The sequence below is a fragment of the Phoxinus phoxinus genome, assembly GCF_949152265.1.
Source record: "Phoxinus phoxinus genome assembly, chromosome: 6".
NCBI classification, from domain to species: Eukaryota; Metazoa; Chordata; class Actinopteri; order Cypriniformes; family Leuciscidae; genus Phoxinus; species Phoxinus phoxinus.
In genome coordinates, this window is record NC_136881.1 from 43,996,791 (window position 1) to 44,015,663 (window position 18,873).

The window sequence follows — 18,873 nt, forward strand, 5'->3', positions numbered from 1 at the left end:
CACAAGAGAAGAGCCGTTAGACACACACACTCACTCTCTCACACACTCACACACTCACACACTCACTCACTCACTCACTCACTCACTCACTCACTCACACACTCACACATTCACACACACTCACTCACACACTCACACACTCACACACTCACACACTCACTCACACACTCACTCACTCACACTCACACACTCACACACTCACTCACTCACACACTCACACACTCACACACTCACACACTCACTCACTCACACACTCACACACTCACACACTCACACACTCACACACACACTCACACACTCACACTCTCACACACACTCACACACACTCTCACACACACTCTCACACACACTCTCACTCACTCACTCACTCACTCACACACTCACACACACACTCACACACTCACACATTCACACACACTCACTCACACACTCACACACTCACACACTCACTCACTCACTCACTCACACACTCACTCACTCACACACTCACACACTCACACACTCACACACTCACACACTCACACACTCACTCACACACTCACTCACTCACTCACACACTCACTCACTCACACACTCACACACACACTCACACACTCACACTCTCACACACACTCACACACACACTCACACACTCACACACTCACACACTCACACACACACTCACACACTCACACACTCACACACACACTCACTCACACACTCACTCACACACTCACACTCTCACACACACTCACACACACTCTCACACACACTCTCACACACACTCTCACACACACTCTCACACACACTCTCACACACACTCTCACACACACTCTCACACACACTCTCACACACACTCACTCACTCACTCACTCACTCACTCACTCACTCTCACACTCACACACTCTCACACACACTCTCACACACACACACTCACTCACTCACTCACTCACTCACTCACTCTCACACACACTCACTCACTCACACACTCACACACTCTTCAGGTGTAAATGAGCACTGGTTAAGCACTAGCTGGGCGGACACAGATGCGCGATTGCCATGTTTCTGCATGCAAGGTTCAGCTCGATGCGCAGTAACGGGTGAGCGGTTAGTTTGTACAAATGAAGCAAGTCTAAAATGCCCTTTACAAGGAAAGTACAGAAACACATTTAACAGATATTTCTAGATCTTTCACGGCAACAAAATGATCTCATTACTTGATATTGAACTGATAATTGTTTTATTTTACAAACATCTAAATGTTCTTAAATCAAGATATATTTACTGGAGGAGCTGAAAACAAATGTCTGTCAATTTAAACAATTTAAATTAAGTAGATTTTTCGGACCCTATTGGCAGAGACTTATGGATGCTTGGAATACAAACATAAATAAAAGGTAATTGCAACCTCATCTCGCAATTCTGGCTTTTTTATCTCTCAATATTGACTTTTGCTCAGAATCGAGAATCTTCTAGCAACTGCAACTATTAATCAAGTAATTCTCACTTTTTTTTGCAATTGTGAGTTTTTATCTCTCAATTTTGAGTTTTTTTCTCACAATTGCGAATCTTCTGGCAACTGCAAGTTTAGTCACTCACTTTTCTCGCAACTGTGATATTTTATCTTGCAATAGCGATTTTTTTTTCTTGCAATTCTCACTTTTCTCGGAATTGAGTTTATATCTCACAATTATGACTTTTTTCTCGTAAAATAGTGATTTTTTCATCTTGCAATTCTAACTTTTTTCTCGCAATTCTCACTTTTTTTTTTTGCAAGATAAAAAGTCAGAATATCTGTTACCGTTTTAAAATTCTGTGGCGTAAACAAGCTTCCGTAGATATTTTGTATTTCAAGCACAAACTCACTTCACTTTAATAAAAAAGTCCAGACTTAATATGTTCAGTAACTTTGCTTCTCTAGTAAATGTATCTTGATTTAAAAACGATTCGATGTTTGCACTGGAACATAAGACAACTCCAACAGAAGCACATCATGTTTCTAGCATCACGGAGTGTGTGACCGACTCGCGCGAGTCCTGGTGCTAAAGCGGGCGCTTGAGTGGCGGTTTGACGCTGTTGTTGTGGCCGCCGTCGCTCTCGGAGAGTACCTCTTGCTCGATCGTGTTGAAGCGGACGCCCGAGTGATCGTCCGTCTGCTGGGACGAGCGGCACGGGTAGCAGAGGATGCGTTTGAAGGTCTCGCGCATGTCCTTGTCGCGGTAGGAGTAGATGATGGGGTTCATGAAGGAGTTGCACTCGGCCATCACCAGGAAGAACTTCTCGTACGTCAGGACGTTGCAGGATTTGCAGAGACCGTCCAGCAGAAGCAGAACCAGGCCCGGCGTCCAACACACCACGAAACAACCTGCCGGAACAGCACGAGACTTTGAAGGAACAACTCTAGGCGACAACATCCATTACTCAAAAGTATTGTGAACACATATTTACGATGCGTTTTGTGGCGTTATTTCAGACACTTTTGAATAACCATGCATAAACATTATTCTCTCAAAAATGCAAACATGTACATGCATGTTGCTCACATATTATGGTAGCCCTGTTTGTGATCAATAGAGTGTAATTACACCTTTGCCATTAATATGTTTATAAGCAACTGAAAAAAGCACAAATGTCAGGGCATGTCAGAACATCTCAAGGACCCCAAAAACACCTTGGTCCCCAGAGGGTTAATGTAATATTCAACAATATTATTGATCTCCTGCATTCACAGCATTATATGAGAACTGAACTGAGCGATGACATCACGGTTTTCTCCAGAGCGGCTATATATACATAAATTAACTAAATAACTTACTTTTTTACAACAAAAATGAAACATCACTGAACTTCTTCTAGAAACAAACTTTGTTGCATTATTTCCCTGTTATCTTTGTAAAGCTGCTTTGTAACACTGTATTGTAAAAAGCGCTGTATGAATAATGGTGACTTAATTTCGATAGGAATGAAGTGGAAAAGCTCAGGCAGCAACTGCTGGAATGGTGGGTTCATTATCATTCGGTACAGTGACAACCTCGCTTAAAAAGCCGCTTCTACACTCGTCTTGTCCGTCAGCTCGCCTCACTCTCATCACATGACAAATGACATCGGTCTCCTGTTCTTTAACTGAACCAAATCATTTTTATTACTGTAAAAAAATATGAATATGATACAGGCAAAATATTTTCAGTCAAACCAAAAATGATTCAGACACCAGATATAGTTTACTAGTGTGTGCAGGACACTGTAGTTAATTTCTGTAAGTGAGGAGAGCAAAATAAAGTAAACTGTGAGATATTATACACAAACTCTTCATACAGTGACTACCAGTAACATTTATAAACACTTTGAGCTGACCATGTTCTGCTGAAGTGTGTGTGTGTGTAACTGCTAATGCTCTTTTTACACACACACTGAACACAATGAAGCATTGCTTGGTCACTGGTGGAGCTAAACTGGTATTATCTAATTGTGTAGTTAAATTTACCAGCGGACAGATATTCATCATAATTCATGTTTGAGACAGTCTAACGGAAGTGTGTGTGTGTGTGTGTGTGAGACAGTCTAACAGAAGTGTGTGTGTGTGTGTGTGTGTGTGTTTGAGACAGTCTAACAGAAGTGTGTGTGTGTGTGTGTGTGTGAGACAGTCTAACAGAAGTGTGCGTGTGTGCGTGTGTGTGTGTGTGTGAGACAGTCTAACAGAAGTGTGCGTGTGTGTGTGTGTGTGTTTGAGACAGTCTAACAGAAGTGTGTGTGTGTGTGTGTGTGTTTGAGACAGTCTAACAGAAGTGTGTGTGTGTGTGTGTGTGTGTGTGTGTGTGTGTGTGTGTGTGTGTGTGTGTGTGTGTGTGTGAGACAGTCTAACAGAAGGACAGACAAAACCTGTCAAATATCAACTGAGTTCTGCTCATATTTTATTACCATTTTCTGAACTATAAACTGTGATAATGTGAGAAATGTTGAAGGAGTCGGAGTAAGTTTTGGTTTGACTGTAAATGAACACCGGTAACACCATCACAGTCTAATACAGTGACAGGCTAAATAAATGTTTAGGATTTTGGAAAAATCATGTCGTATGTTTGCAAACGTGCAAAGGAACGCCCTTATATGGAGATGGGCGTGTTCTACGCAAACTGACTTTATTTAAATGTATGCAAATTTCTTTATTTAGAATACTCTGAATTCATTAGCATGAGAACACGGTTACGAACTAATTACGTTGTGAATGTTTATTTATGCAAAACACCTTCAGCGAATGCAAAGTTTCTCAGGGGAACGCAAACTCATCGACTAATTACGGTTCTCCCATCTCACATTCATGAGTCCCCGAGGAGCGCTGTACATCTCTGCGGCTCAGTTTGGTGACGCTTGTGTCCACTTCTAGATGACAAATGTTAGTAAATGTGTTTTTACAGCAGAATCTGAATTAGTCTCATATGATGAAGTCACTGATTCTGCTATTGTCCTGTTTATCACGTGAAGCTGCTTTGAACCCATCTGTGTTTAATAAAGCGCTGTAGAAATAAAGCTGACTTGACAATAGACGGTCAGAGGAGGGTTGGTGAAGTGAAACTAAAACTTCTATCACTTCCACATTGTTGCTGTAACTCTAAAGGTGACCAGGCCAGTTCTGTTGATTATCAATCTATGAATAAATGTGCTTTATGAATAAATGCTGTCGTTGTTGTGGACTGAAGTCAGCACTGCTCAGCATTCAGACGCTAATGCAACACTTCCTTTAGTCGAGTGTTCTCAGATGTGCGTTCAGGAAGCACCTTAAGTGTGTGTGTGTGTGTGTGTGTGTTTATGGGATCCTTCCAAGACTTCACATAGCTTGAGTTTCCAGGAAGTGTGGCAGAATGTGTGTGTCCACATTCCCTGTATGCGAGCGCGAGCGGGCGTAACGTACGGTCACATTCAGAACATGCACGTACTCGCGCCTCTCTCTCTCTCTCTCTATCTCTCTCTCTCTCTCTCTCTCTCTCTCTCTCTCTCTCTCTCTCTCTCTCTATCTCTCTCTCTATCTCTCTCTCTCTCTCTCTCTCTCTCTCTCTCTCTCTCTCTCTCTCTCTCTATCTCTCTCTCTCTCTCTCTCTATCTCTCTCTCTATCTCTCTCTCTCTCTCTCTCTCTCTCTCTCTCTCTCTCTCTCTCTCTCTCTCTCTCTCTCTCTCTCTCTCTCTCTCTCTCTCTCTCTCTCTCTCTCTCTCTCTCTCTCTCTCTCTCTCTCTCTCTCTCTATCTCTCTCTCTATCTCTCTCTCTCTCTCTCTCTCGGTGAAGTGTGGAGAGACTCGAGGCTGAGATAATGAAAACACGCAGGTCCGGTTAGACGAGCCCGCACAGGCCTTCCTCAGTGTGTTTATGAGCGTCGACGGTGTGTTATTCTCCAGAAGAGGAGTTTACTGAACACACTCACACCGCTGGGGCGAATCGCTGCGGGTCCGCTCCCTCTTCTAACTAAGGTCGAACTAAAACACGATGAAACCACTGATAATGTGTCTGCACAGGTGCCGCTGGATATACAAAACAAACCATATTATCTGATTATGAATTAATGTGAAGCAGCCGTGTTTTCAAGATTTCTAACCTGAGGCCTTCAGGACTCTCACAGCCAGAGCGATAATGACAACCAGAACTATATAACTACAATTATAACCAGAACTATATAACTACAATTATAATATAACCAGAACTATATAACTACAATTATAACCAGAACTATATAACTACAATTATAATATAACCAGAACTATATAACTACAATTATAACCAGAACTATATAACTACAATTATAACCAGAACTATATAACTACAATAATAACCAGGACTAAAATAACTACAATTATAACCAGAACTATATAACTACAATTATAACCAGAACTATATAACTACAATTATAACCAGAACTATACAATTATAACCAGAACTATATAACTACAATTATAATATAACCAGAACTATATAACTACAATTATAACCAGAACTATATAACTACAATTATAATATAACCAGAACTATATAACTACAATTATAACCAGAACTATATAACTACAATTATAACCAGAACTATATAACTACAATAATAACCAGGACTAAAATAACTACAATTATAACCAGAACTATATAACTACAATTATAACCAGAACTATACAATTATAACCAGAACTATATAACTACAATTATAATATAACCAGAACTATATAACTACAATTATAACCAGAACTATATAACTACAATTATAACCAGAACTATACAATTATAACCAGAACTATATAACTACAATTATAACCAGAACTATACAATTATAACCAGAACTATATAACTACAATTATAACCAGAACTATACAATTATAACCAGAACTATATAACTACAATTATGACCAGAACTATATAACTACAATTATAACCAGGACTATATAACTACAATTATAACCAGAACTATACAATTATAACCAGAACTATACAATTATAACCAGAACTATATAACTACAATTATAATATAACCAGAACTATATAACTACAATTATAACCAGAACTATATAACTACAATAATAACCAGAACTATATAACTACAATTATAACCAGGACTATATAACTACAATTATAACCAGGACTATATAACTTCTGTAAGTCCGAAACGAGTATTCGTCTCACCCAATATGAGGACGACGGTCTTCATGAGGTTGACCACGGTCTCCTTGTGTTTGACCTGCGAGGTGTGCTGGCTCATGCGGTGGTTCTTGCGCCGCACGTAGATGAAGATGCGTGTGTAGACGGCCACCATAACCGTGAAGATCAGCAGGTTCAACACGGCCCAGAACACCAGGTAACTGCGACTGTAGAGCGGAGCCATGGTGGAGCACACGTCCAGGTTGCACACGCAGTTCCATCCCATAGTGGGCACCAGACCCATCACTATGGCGATGACCCAGATGCTGATGATGAGCAGCACAACTCTGTGGTTGGTCATTTTACTGTGCAGTTGCATGGTGAAGATGGTCTGGTGTCGCTCCAGCGCGATGGCCATCAGATTAATCACCGACGCTGTCAGACTGGTGTCGATCAAACCCTGAGAGACACGCAAACAAAAAGACAAACCGCGTTTACACAGGAGAGTCGCGACAAATACGCCCAACGTGAAGACGTTCATTAATATTCCACAACTAACACTACTGGAGAACCTCAGAAAGGTCTTAAGAACTCAATTACGTAATATACACTACAAACTTATACTATAACAATTATTATAATGATATCTATAACTATATCCATTTCTTTCTAAAAAAAGGAACATTAGTTTAGCCACTGTTTCAAATACCGAGGGTTGTGTTTGTTTTCCTCCAAGAGGGTCAAAATATAAGCAGATCTAGCAGTTCTTAAAGTATTTCTGTATGCAATAATACTTTCTTTCCATGAATTGCGAGAAACCTCTAGTTTTGTTTTCTTCCAGTTGCGCTCCATTGTTCTGGCTGCTCTCTTAAGGGCCTGAGTGTGTGTGTGTGTGTGTGTGTGAGTGTGTGTGTGTGTGTGTGTGTGTGTGTGAGTGTGCTCGTTGTGCCAAGGCGTTGGACTATGTTCTTTAATCTTCTTTAAGCGCAGCGGAGCAACTGTGTCTAAAGTGCTGGAAAAGAGAGAGTTAAAAGTTTCTGTTGCAATATCGAGTTCTTCTAAGCTATCCGGGATGCTGAGATGATGAAACTGATTAGGAAGATTATTGATAAAGCAATCTTTAGTGGCAGAAGTGATCGGTCTAACATATTTATAACACGGAGTCAGCTTTGCAGCCTTGGCTAAATGTAATTTACACGAGACTAGATAATGATCTGAGATGTCATCGCTCTGCTGCAGTATTTCAACGGCATCAACATCTATTTCATGTGATAGTATTAGATCTAGAGTATGATTACGACAATGAGTCGGTCCTGACACGTGTTGTCTAACTCCAATTGAGTTTATAATGTCTTTAAATGCCAATCCCAATGCATCTTCTTCATTATAAAGCTTGGAAGAGGCAGAATATTATTTAATATAACTCCAATTATGTTTTGAGTGAACTAACCCTTTAATACCTATAACTAGAACAATAATGGTTACTAAAGATACATTTAACAATAACTATAATGATAACTATATTAGAGTCTACACCGACACACAAATAACTTTAGAGGACCTCAATAGTTGTGTTTTAAAGGACGTACTATACACTACACACTGAACCAGCTAGTGTTCGAGGTTTAAGAATGAGCTTGTCCGTCCAGCTCTGGACTCTGACAGTCTCTCCTCTCTGTCTACAGCTGTGGCCGTCGAGTGCATGACGCATCCAACATTCCACACTTTGTTTTTTGGGTAATTATGTGCATCATCTGGGAGTTTAGTGCACTTCTTCTTGTTGGAATGTTCAGTGTGATCACACTAGAAAAGGCTTAGAATGGTGCATAGGTGTGCAAAATGGGACGCACCCAATACCAGACCGGACCTCACCACTTCCACCGGACATGTGATGGAGATATGTGTGCGCACAGTACTGGTGTGATGCTGATGTATGAGCGTCACATACACTAAACTATCCTCATGACAACAGAAGCAGGATGATATTGATGCCTCTTTTCCACGATGCACCTGAGCTTCCCCAAAATCCCTGTTTTACGTTTTAATCGCTTAAAGCTGCCGTCGGCAAGTCTGGCAGATTGAGTGGACTTAGACAAAATGTTGAATGTTTACAACTCTCGAGGGAGGGGGATCTGTGATTTGTGCACGACCTGTGATTGACAGTCAGATCCCCGATCCCCCCCCCCCCGCGCTGAACAAAACAAAATAACACGCTCCAGGTGGAGTTAGAAGCTCGGGTTTTTTTTCTAAAACCACCTTATTTATGTTGTTCTGTCGGATTATAGTGTCAATTTCACTGAATTTGATAAAAAAAATGTTGCCGACGGCAGCTTTAACTTCATTTATAAAACTTTAACAATTAGAACCATTCTTTCTAAATGTAGGATAAGCAAATCAAAATATAACAATTCCTTTACCAAAAAAAAGAGCTATTTTTTTGTCAAGCGCAACAGTTTTATATAACTAACATTTTATAGTTTTATTATAAATAATAATATGGTCATCATTTCCTCAAGTTAAAATTGGTGGTGTGTAGTGAAGTTTCTTTATGTATTTTTTTTTAATGGAAATTTACAACAACAAAAAAGCAATATTTTGTCAAGCCCAACAGTTTTATGTATCTAATTTTTTATATAGTTATAGTTTTATTATAAATAATAATATTGTCATAATTTCCTCAAGTTAAACTAAACTTTTATTTTGGTGGTTTGTAGCGAAGTTTCATTGTGTATTCTTTTATGGAAATAAAAAATGACTTTGATAAAATTTAAGATAGCATGTCTTCTCCCAGAATTCCTCACAGGACACAGATTTCAGATGTACAGGATTATTGAACAATTATAAACGCTTCCTCCAACACAGCTTGATCGGCCAGTCACACAACTGAATCTCTGTGTGGTTTCTATTGCTAAGCCAGTCATGGTTTCTCCATGGAGCACCAATGTTACTCATTAAACACCAATCCCAGACACGCCCAAGCCACAGCCTTACCTGTCGGACAAACCACTGATGTACGTTCAGCCTGGCGGTCCAGGGGCCGGTGTGGAACATCAGGTACATGTAGGAGATGCCGGCGAAAAGGTCCGCGGCCGCCAGGTTTCCCAGCAGGTAGTAAATGGGGTAATGAAACCTGCGGTTCATGAAGATGGCCATCATGACCAGGATGTTGGCGAAAATCACAAAGAAACAAACGAGCAGTCCCAGGGAAACCACTACAACGTCTTTCGGCCGCCACGTTTCGCTGATGTTCTTCATGCTGCGATTGTAGAAGAAGTCTATAGACATGTTGTCGTAGCAAACCATCGTGGCGGATGGCGATTGGGCCGTGGAAGACAGCGGCGCACGTGATTGGCTGGGATCTGAAGGGGCGGGGCCTTCGCGTGTCAGAGGTCACTCATGGAGGCATGGAGATGTGAACCTTCGGTCTGAAGAATCCGATCTACTGCGGCAGAGGGAAGACACAAGGAGTGAATATTACTACGCCGATTCACAGTCAAATCAAATCATGTCACCAGATCACCTGTCAAGCCGAAAATCACAAGAAAACATGACATTATCATCTGCCTTTTTTTACAACCATTAGAATTTGAGACATTTTCATAACAAATAAACACATTTTAAGGCAGATTATGCATCTGGATGCTTTCCTGAAGAGTTTTTTTTTTTTCATGGATTATTCTACTGGAATACAATGATTTAGTGTATTTTTACTTTATTATTTAAATCTGCATAAATTAAAGACAGTACAAGACAACTGACATATATAAACAATAGGCCTAAATCTTTTTCATCACATTAATTATGAGATTATTTAAAAAGAATTTGCAGTAATGAGGCAAAAAACAAAAATTATGAAATTTTCATGTCAATAGAATATATATATATTTATACTGTACATATATATCCCCTGTATATATAAATGTTTTACCATTTTTAATTATAATTGAATTATTTTATTATAATTTGCATCAGGACATTTTTAGTTATTAAGGAATATAAAGAATTTAAATAATTGTATTATTTTTGGCATTTAGAAAAGGAACACTGTTTTATGAACATTAAGATTTTATTTGACATTTTCAAGACAAAAACATTTTTAGGCCTGCCAGATTCTCATGATCATAATGTTGAGTTATTGCCATTGATGATTATCACTATGTAACACAATTTCTTATTTTTTTTACTTTATTACTTCAGCATAAACTAATGACGATAAATAAAACCATGATATATAAATATTTTTGTATTTAAAAATACGCCTAAATCTTTTACTTCACATTAATGAGAAAGAGTATTCAGTATTGAAAGAAAATGAACACAGTTTTATGACGGTGACATTATTTTCATGACAAATAAACACATTTGTGAGTCAATCATAAGCATTTGAATGGTTTACGGTTATGTTATTGTCAATGATTTTTCTTATTACTGGAATACAACAATAATACTTACTTTTTACAATCAGCATACATTATATTAAATGCAGCACTACACATTCAAAAACAAGATCTTACACATCTTCACTTGAAATAAAAGACATTACAGAAATGAGAATGCACTTTTTGTAATTACAGTAAATGTCATGAAAACTAAAATATGATTAATTTCTGTTGGACTTTTACATTTCCTGACAGTTTTGTGAGATTCACTGAGCCTCAAAAGTCACACACAACTAAAGCAACATGCCATAAATAAATATGTTTCACACATAATCACACAAGAGATCATCCATCCATCGAACACACTCTCGCAGTAACTCGACCGCAGCACAAGACCAGAAAAACATTTCCCACTGAGATGGAGAGACCGCACTCAACCAACCACAGCCTGCGCATCAGCTCACAAGCGTGCCGATTGGGTGCCGCACCTGTCAATCATCTGCCCGAGCGGAGGGCTTCCCGTAACCGACCGTTATCTCACAAACCTCAAATTCAGCCCACGCAAGGACACACATGAAACCTCCTCCTCACCGTGTGAAACTAACTGTCACGGTGCTTTCTGTAGGCTCAGGAAACACTTCAAACTGACTAAACTGACACAAAACATGATTTTATTACGCAGAAGTCACTAATCGCTACTATCTAACACTACCAACGCACCCAGGACACTAAAACAAACGCTAAGAGGCGATGTGTCACAATCGGACATGCATTTCTTGAAAAATGTATATTCCAAAAGTGTGATTTCACAGTGATAGACCAGAAGAAGCATGTTCGGTTGCCCAAAGAACCTTTCAGTGAACAGTTTTTTTCTTAGTCATTTAAAAAATATACTTCTACTGTAAAGAAGCTTTAAAGCAACTCAACCTTTAGGTTATCAAGCGACGAGAATACTTTTTGTGCGCAAAAAAAACAACAACTTTCTTCAACTATTACTGTTCCTCCGTGTGGGGCTGCGAGTGGGTTCCCGAGAGCGCCGCGCCGCGAGAACGGAGAAGAGAAGTGTGCACTCCTGGAGGCCCGAATCGTGAGAAGCCAACGAGAAAACGTAAAAGTGCCTTATAAATAAATGGCTGACCTTTCACACTTTCCCATCACAACTGAAGGTTGAGCCGCTGTAGTCACTCGGACTAGTTTAAAGCTACACTGTGTAACTTTTTTAGTTTATTCTTAGCTAAAAACGCTTAGTTCTTTCAAAAATATATGTGCTCATTAATGTATATTTACTTCGTTCAAGTAATAAAGTATTCTCGTGAGTGTATAATATGCCATTGAAAATACATACGGCTGAGGGGTTCGAATGCCGGTCGCCATGTTGCCCCTCCATCTTGAAAGTACATTAGCCAAAGAGGGACATACCCGTTAATTCAAGCTTCGCCTTTCGCGTCTCCACCTCTCCCTCCGTCACATCAGCTGATCTCTGCTCACGGAGAACATGATATAGCCTACAATGTAAACGTTGCCTTACGCTAGTGATGTCGTACAATATACAGAATAACGATAGCACTGATAAAAGTTACTTTACTAAGATTAGCTTGCATTCGTCTGGGACTGATAGCTGATGTTAGCAATGAAATGGTAAAAAAATAACGAAACATAAAACTATTATTCATTTTACATAGATGTCATAACCTATATGTTAACTGACAAATTAAATTGCTGCAAATTATAATAGTTTTCTAAAGTAACCTCATCACTTGAAGGAACACTCATGGACGAAGTCGGACTGGAAGCCATGTTAATCTTGGACTACATTGGCCACCGTAGGAGTTAAAACGAAATCGGAATTGAGAGGAACAGAAACTAATATTCACTGGATGGTTATACACCTTTTCACCGCTAGATGGGGGTAAAACTCACACAGTGTAGCTTTAAACATCGTCTTTACTAACTTTCTGGGCCGGCAAGTTTCAATCACAGCAGAAGCCTCTGGAGGAGAGAGACACTCTCAGATGTAATCACTAATGTCTTCATCTGTGTCCCGAAGATGAAGGAGAGTCTGACGGGATCAACATGAGGAGAGGAATACTGACAGAGTTTACACTTCTGGGGGAATAACCTTTTCAAGTTTTTACTGTAGTTATAACCGTGTTATTACAGGCTTTCTGCCGGTATCTTCAGATTAAATGTAAAGCTTTTTAATGACATTTAATTTTTGCAAAATCCATTTAGTGCTTTTTAGTGGCCCGCGGAAACCCTGTGTTATCGCTAACTAAAACTATTAAAAGCATTTCTGTTCATTGAAATAAAGTTGAAAAACTAAATGAAAATTTTGAAATTTTGGCTTGCAACATTTTAAACTAAACAAAAAAACTAATAAAATGACAAAAGTACAATAAAACTATGAATATTTCACATAAGCTGAACTAACTTTAACTGCTGCTCGAGCGTGACGGGGTTCTGGTGAAGCTCTCGGCTAGCACTAGCGGTTCCTCCGACAGAAGATCTGCAGATCCGCTGGCGTTTTGTTAGCCGTGATTGTCAGAAAATCTCAAGCAAGTTTGGAGGAAGTTACATCATCAATCATAAAACCCACGTTAAACAATCCTGACCAGACGAAAAGAGAACTGAGAGTGGAATACAAGTGCGTGTGTGTTTGAGAGACACAGACTAAACACTGAACGATTTCATATCCGTCTCACAAGTGTGTGTGAAGTGAATCGCAACAACCCTGTAATGAACTTAAACCTGTTATAACAGAAAGACACACCCTTCAGCAGAGTCACTCGCTCGGTGAACTTTAAGACACACACTGCAGAATCTGCAGCGGTACTAGCGGGATCATTTCCGTCTGTCTGTCTCACACACACACACACACACACACACACGAACTAACGTGTGTGCACTGTGCAGTTGAACCCACAAACAGTTCAGACGAGAAAAACTCCTGCAAACTGAGTTTATAACCAGATCTTCTACTCCCCCCACACACACACACACACACACACACACACACACACACACACAGTGTTTCTATACATTATTAAAGCTCTCATTCATCACTTCCAATCATCCACTTTTGTTTTTATTTTAATATTTTACATCGGTGTTCATAATGTGGCGAGTCTTTCATTTTCTCATGAATAATAAACGAGAGCGCATATTATACAGATGCAAAACTATTATCCAAAACTATTTCTATAAACATTATTATAATTCTAAATAAGTCACCATGAAAACTGACCATTTTTATGTTACAAGATGCTGCCATTTTATTATAAATGATTTATACACATCATAATTTATGCACATATCATTATAATAAACACTGACGATTCTTATTTTTTATGGAATGTTGCAATTTCGATTTCATGTTGATGTAACTAATAAACTTTCCGCAGTTGATTTATTATTATAGTACATTAAAGACAACGGTTATGTTTTAAGTTTTCTGAAAGGTTATGTTTAGATATGCAAATGAGGCTAATGAAATATGCCCCATTTGTATGCGGTTCCAGAAAAGAAATGCGTTCAAAATGAGTGTTTGAATTTGTTGTTATATTAGCGTTGAAGGTTTTTACCGAAGGGATTTTGGATTTCTCTTTTCATCACTCCATAAATCAGAAAATACTGTCAACAGACAGAAAAAAATCAATTTTCACCATGTTTTTAGGAATAAAGTGTTGCATAACATCATGTGAACGTTATATGAACAAACCCCTCAGTAAAAACCTTTAGTATATAGATAGGAATAAATCTGTAAGTTTTAGTGTATGCAAGTAATGCTGAAGTGGAGAAAAAAACTCATTTAGAGATAGTGACCATTAAAAAATGTATTGTAACTGAAATCTACAAACGTAGATAGACAACGATAAACAATACGATAAACACGTTAACATATATCTGGGATGTTTTCTCTCAACTAGTCTGGAAGCAAAATTGCCCAAAATCCAAAAATTAACCAATTCATGACAAAAACAAGGCTTTCGCCTGTGGTGTCTTGAGTAAATGTGACCATTTTGTTGTTGTTGTTGACTATCAAATTAATACAACGCTCATGAGTTTAATAATAATAACTTTTTAAAGTATGAATGCTCTTGGAAAAAAGCAGTTTGAACTGTTTTAATGATCATAAGTGTGATTTATCTCTTCTTATCAGTCAGTATGGGTCAATAACATGAACATTTTCTGTCTGATTGCATTTTTATCAGTTAAAAACGGGTTTAAATTCATAAAAAGATCCCATATGTAGCACCTCTCCCATGAATGTCCTCACTTTAACTTTTCATTTGTGTTTTTTCTGTTATTTAAAGTTTTAAAAATATCATGTGGTGCGACTGTACTGAAAAAAACCCCACTAAAATCACTTAATTTAACATTTTCATATGAACTTATGTGTTCACAGCATCCTTAATGTTTGAAAAATGTCAATAATTTTTAGTATTTAAAAAAATTCCCTTTCGAAAATCCTTACACGTCATTGACTCATCTAATGAATGTGAAACCGGCAACAAAAACCGAGAGTGTGTGTGTGTGTGTGTGTTTGTGTGATGTGGGTGCGTCGCATATTTCAACTATACACATAACACATTCGCACAATATTCATAAACACTTGAGTTATTCCTCAAAACGTTGATAACTTCGCCCATCTCATAAGAGCGGAGTCGTAAATCTGCAACACAAAGGCTGAACCTCCGCGGAGCTGAAGCGCGCTCTCAGCGGCACACACACACACACACACACACACAGCTCCAGAAGTGATCAAACTCTCCGGGCTCCACACACTCAGACATCAGTCAGGTAGAGTAACACACACAACACTCACGGGCTCCGCGGTTCTGGTTCTGGTCGACTCAAACTGGACCGTTCGGCTCGAGTCTCATATCGCGGAGGGTTCGGCTCGTGCTCGCCTCTCGACAGCAGTTGATCATCAGGCGCGCGCTCGCTTCGCTGCTGACTGTGCGCGCGCACTCACTCACCTGTGCGCTGCTGGGGGGGTAGGTGGGTGAGGGCGGGGCCAAGCGCCCCGGAGCACGCAGCTGATTGGATGTGACGTTTACAAATATTTCTGTTCGTCATACTGAGTGTGTTTTATGGCATGCTCGACGCGCAGAGAAAGATGAGGTCAATTCTACTGGGGATCCCGTAACTAACGGCTTTTGCCTAATCAATTTAGTGTACTCAACAAAGTAAATGAAATTCATTATAAAATCCTTCATCAAATCTATCCTGTTAACTCTAAATATTCTGATATTGATGAAACTTGCTCTGTTTGTGGTTTTGTTGAAGAAACAGCCGCGCATTGATCTTGTAATTGTAACCAATAGATGTCGGGCTCTTTTCTCCCAGCCCCACTGTGCCCCACACACACACACACACACACACACACACACACACACACACACACACACACACACACACACACACACACACACACACACACACACACACACACACACACACACACACACACACACACACACACACACACACACACACACACACACACACACACACACACACACACACCTTCATCTCAGAGCTGCCAGCCCCACTGTGACCCACACACACCTTCATCTCACAGAGCTGATGATCTTTTATTATGAACACACAAAGTCACGCTCCCTTCAATATGTTGTTCGTCTCTTTATCTTGTATGCAGAAATGGCGTAAGTCTCCTTTTTCTTGCTGAACTTAACTCTTTTATTTCATCCCTTGACTTATAAATAACAAAAAAAAGTGCAAAAAATTATTTATTCAAAGATTTATTATGACTTAACCTTATTAATATTGTGCTTTTCTTTTTTCTTTTTTTGTGTATGTATAATTACATAATTTGATGCATGCAAATCCAGGACCTTGCTTAACTTCCCTGAGCTTGTAATGTATACGTTCTGCAATAAAAAACTTGTTGCCATACACTCGTGTGTGTGTGTTTGTGTGTGTGTGTGTGTGTGTGTGTGTGTGTGTGTGTGTGTGTGTGTGTGTGTGTGTGTGTGTCGTATGGAGCTGTTTATCATCTGGTACAGATTTGAGGAGGCTGCTGAAATATCACCCCACACACACACACACACACAAACACACACACACACACACACACACACACGTTGTTTTTGGATCTGTGAGCACTTCTACCCACGAGAAATGATGTCATTCACTCCGAATGTCAGAAACACACACACACACACACACACACACACACACACACACACACACACACACACACACACACACACACACACACACTAAAGAATGTAGCCTGACACTCACACACGCTCACATTCAAAACATCCTGAACCAATAATCACAATTGTGTTAACACGCACGCGCACACATATGCAAAAACTGTGTCCCTTGTCGATGTAAATGAGACACACACACACACACGCACGCGCGCGTGCACACACTCCGGCGATCGCATAGACTCTCTCTCGGTGTGTGTGTGTGTGTGTGTGTGTGTGTGAAACTCTCACTGTCAGAGATGTAAATGTGTGTCCTGCTCCCTCTGCTGGTGAAAACCTTAATTTATTTAGACTCAAGCTCGTGTAAAGCCACTGTTATTATGTGTGTAATCTCGTCAGACTGGCGACACACACACACACACACACACACACACACACACACACACACACACACACACACACAGAAGTAGAAGAAGCGACAATATCGAGCATTGGGGCCAATAACACAAGGAGTAATTAAAGACATTTTCAGATTATTATAGTCAAAAAGGCTGAAAGATCACCAATATGAGTATATGATTAACTTATCACTGTTGCGTGGAAGCTTTCCGCCACAGAAATGAAATATAAAAAAAGGTAATTGCGACTTTTCCCCTCACAACTGTGAGTTTACACACACACACACACACGTGATATAGAGACGCAGTGGCGAGAAGTAAACTCGAAATTCCGACTTTGTTTTTCTCAGAATTGCATGTTTATATCTCGCAATTCTGACTTTATAACACGCAATTGTGAGATATAAACATTCAGCAGCCCGTCCCATACTAAACAACTGCTGTCGTCACCCGTTTGTAGATTAATAATGCTATGTAGGCCTACATAAAAACATTTTTTAACGGTTTGTTGAAAGAGCGTGTGAACGGGGCCAGTTAAACTTACCTGCATGGTCTGAAGATGATCTGAGCCAGTGTGGGTGAAAATCATCGAGGACGAGTTCGGAAAAGTAGTTTTTATGACGGAAAATAACGAAACAGGGCCGAGACGAATCGGCTTGAAAAATGGCGGTAAAACGGTTATGACGGAAACCGTTTCGAATCGGCTTGAGCCAAGGAATCGGAGGGGAAATTGTGTTTCTATCCTGAATTTGGACAGGTGGTGGCGCTAGAGAGATCGAGTTAGAGACTCCAAATTTGCTATGGTGACAGTTCAGACGGTCCTCTATTAGTGTGCCACATTTCACAACATTCCCTCAAGCGGTTCTATGGGCTGCCATAGCCTCCAGAGCGGGAGAACACTAATGATGACGATAATGAGTATAAGCCTCTAGTGTATTCAGAAACATCCACGGAATGGCTTGTTTACGCTTCAGTGGCGAAGAAGAATACTTTCCTCACAAACCAGATCTCTGAAAATGTTTGCTGACTTTATATATGCATATACACATGTTTTTGACCATATATATATATATATATATATATATATAACAAAAACATTGAATTTCTATCGGTCCCTTTTATTTGTACCCTGCTGTCACTTTTAATGCCTTATCTCTGTTTCCCACTAGAACACAGTGTTTTTATTAAAGAATGACTTCAAAACAGCAAAATATCAGTTAAAGACACTCCTGTCAATGCTGTATTTTTACTAAATTACAATAAGCTGAAAAAAACAAACAGGTTGTAACAAAATGAAACTGCGTGGCAGAATATATCCAGAAAACACCA

General features: G+C 39.5%; 2 protein-coding genes across 8 annotated transcripts in view; both read right to left on the reverse strand.

Annotated features, from left to right (window-relative positions):
* lpar2b (lysophosphatidic acid receptor 2b) overlaps positions 1 to 18,750 on the reverse strand; it is a 24,480-nt gene extending 5,730 nt beyond the window's left edge. For 2 of the 7 annotated variants that reach the window (XM_079617254.1, XM_079617249.1), the window contains exons 1-4: positions 15,790 to 16,001; positions 9,577 to 10,027; positions 6,631 to 7,045; positions 2,088 to 2,344 (exon numbers count right to left, since the gene is read on the reverse strand). In XM_079617254.1, coding sequence (XP_079473380.1) covers positions 2,088 to 2,344; positions 6,631 to 7,045; positions 9,577 to 9,888 — 984 coding nt within the window. In that variant the 5' untranslated portion in view covers positions 9,889 to 10,027; positions 15,790 to 16,001. Of the gene's footprint in view, positions 1 to 2,087; positions 2,345 to 6,630; positions 7,046 to 9,576; positions 10,028 to 13,395; positions 13,705 to 15,789; positions 16,002 to 18,088 lie in introns of those variants that run through there. The other 5 variants (XM_079617252.1, XM_079617250.1, XM_079617255.1 and 2 more) reach the window with 5 other exon arrangements.
* The window catches only part of mslnb (mesothelin b), a gene marked incomplete at its 5' end in the record, with an annotated part of 567,774 nt that continues 559,153 nt past the window's right edge, over positions 10,253 to 18,873 (reverse strand). Inside the window, one exon of the mRNA XM_079616223.1 lies at positions 10,253 to 11,891. The remainder of the gene's footprint in view (positions 11,892 to 18,873) is intronic.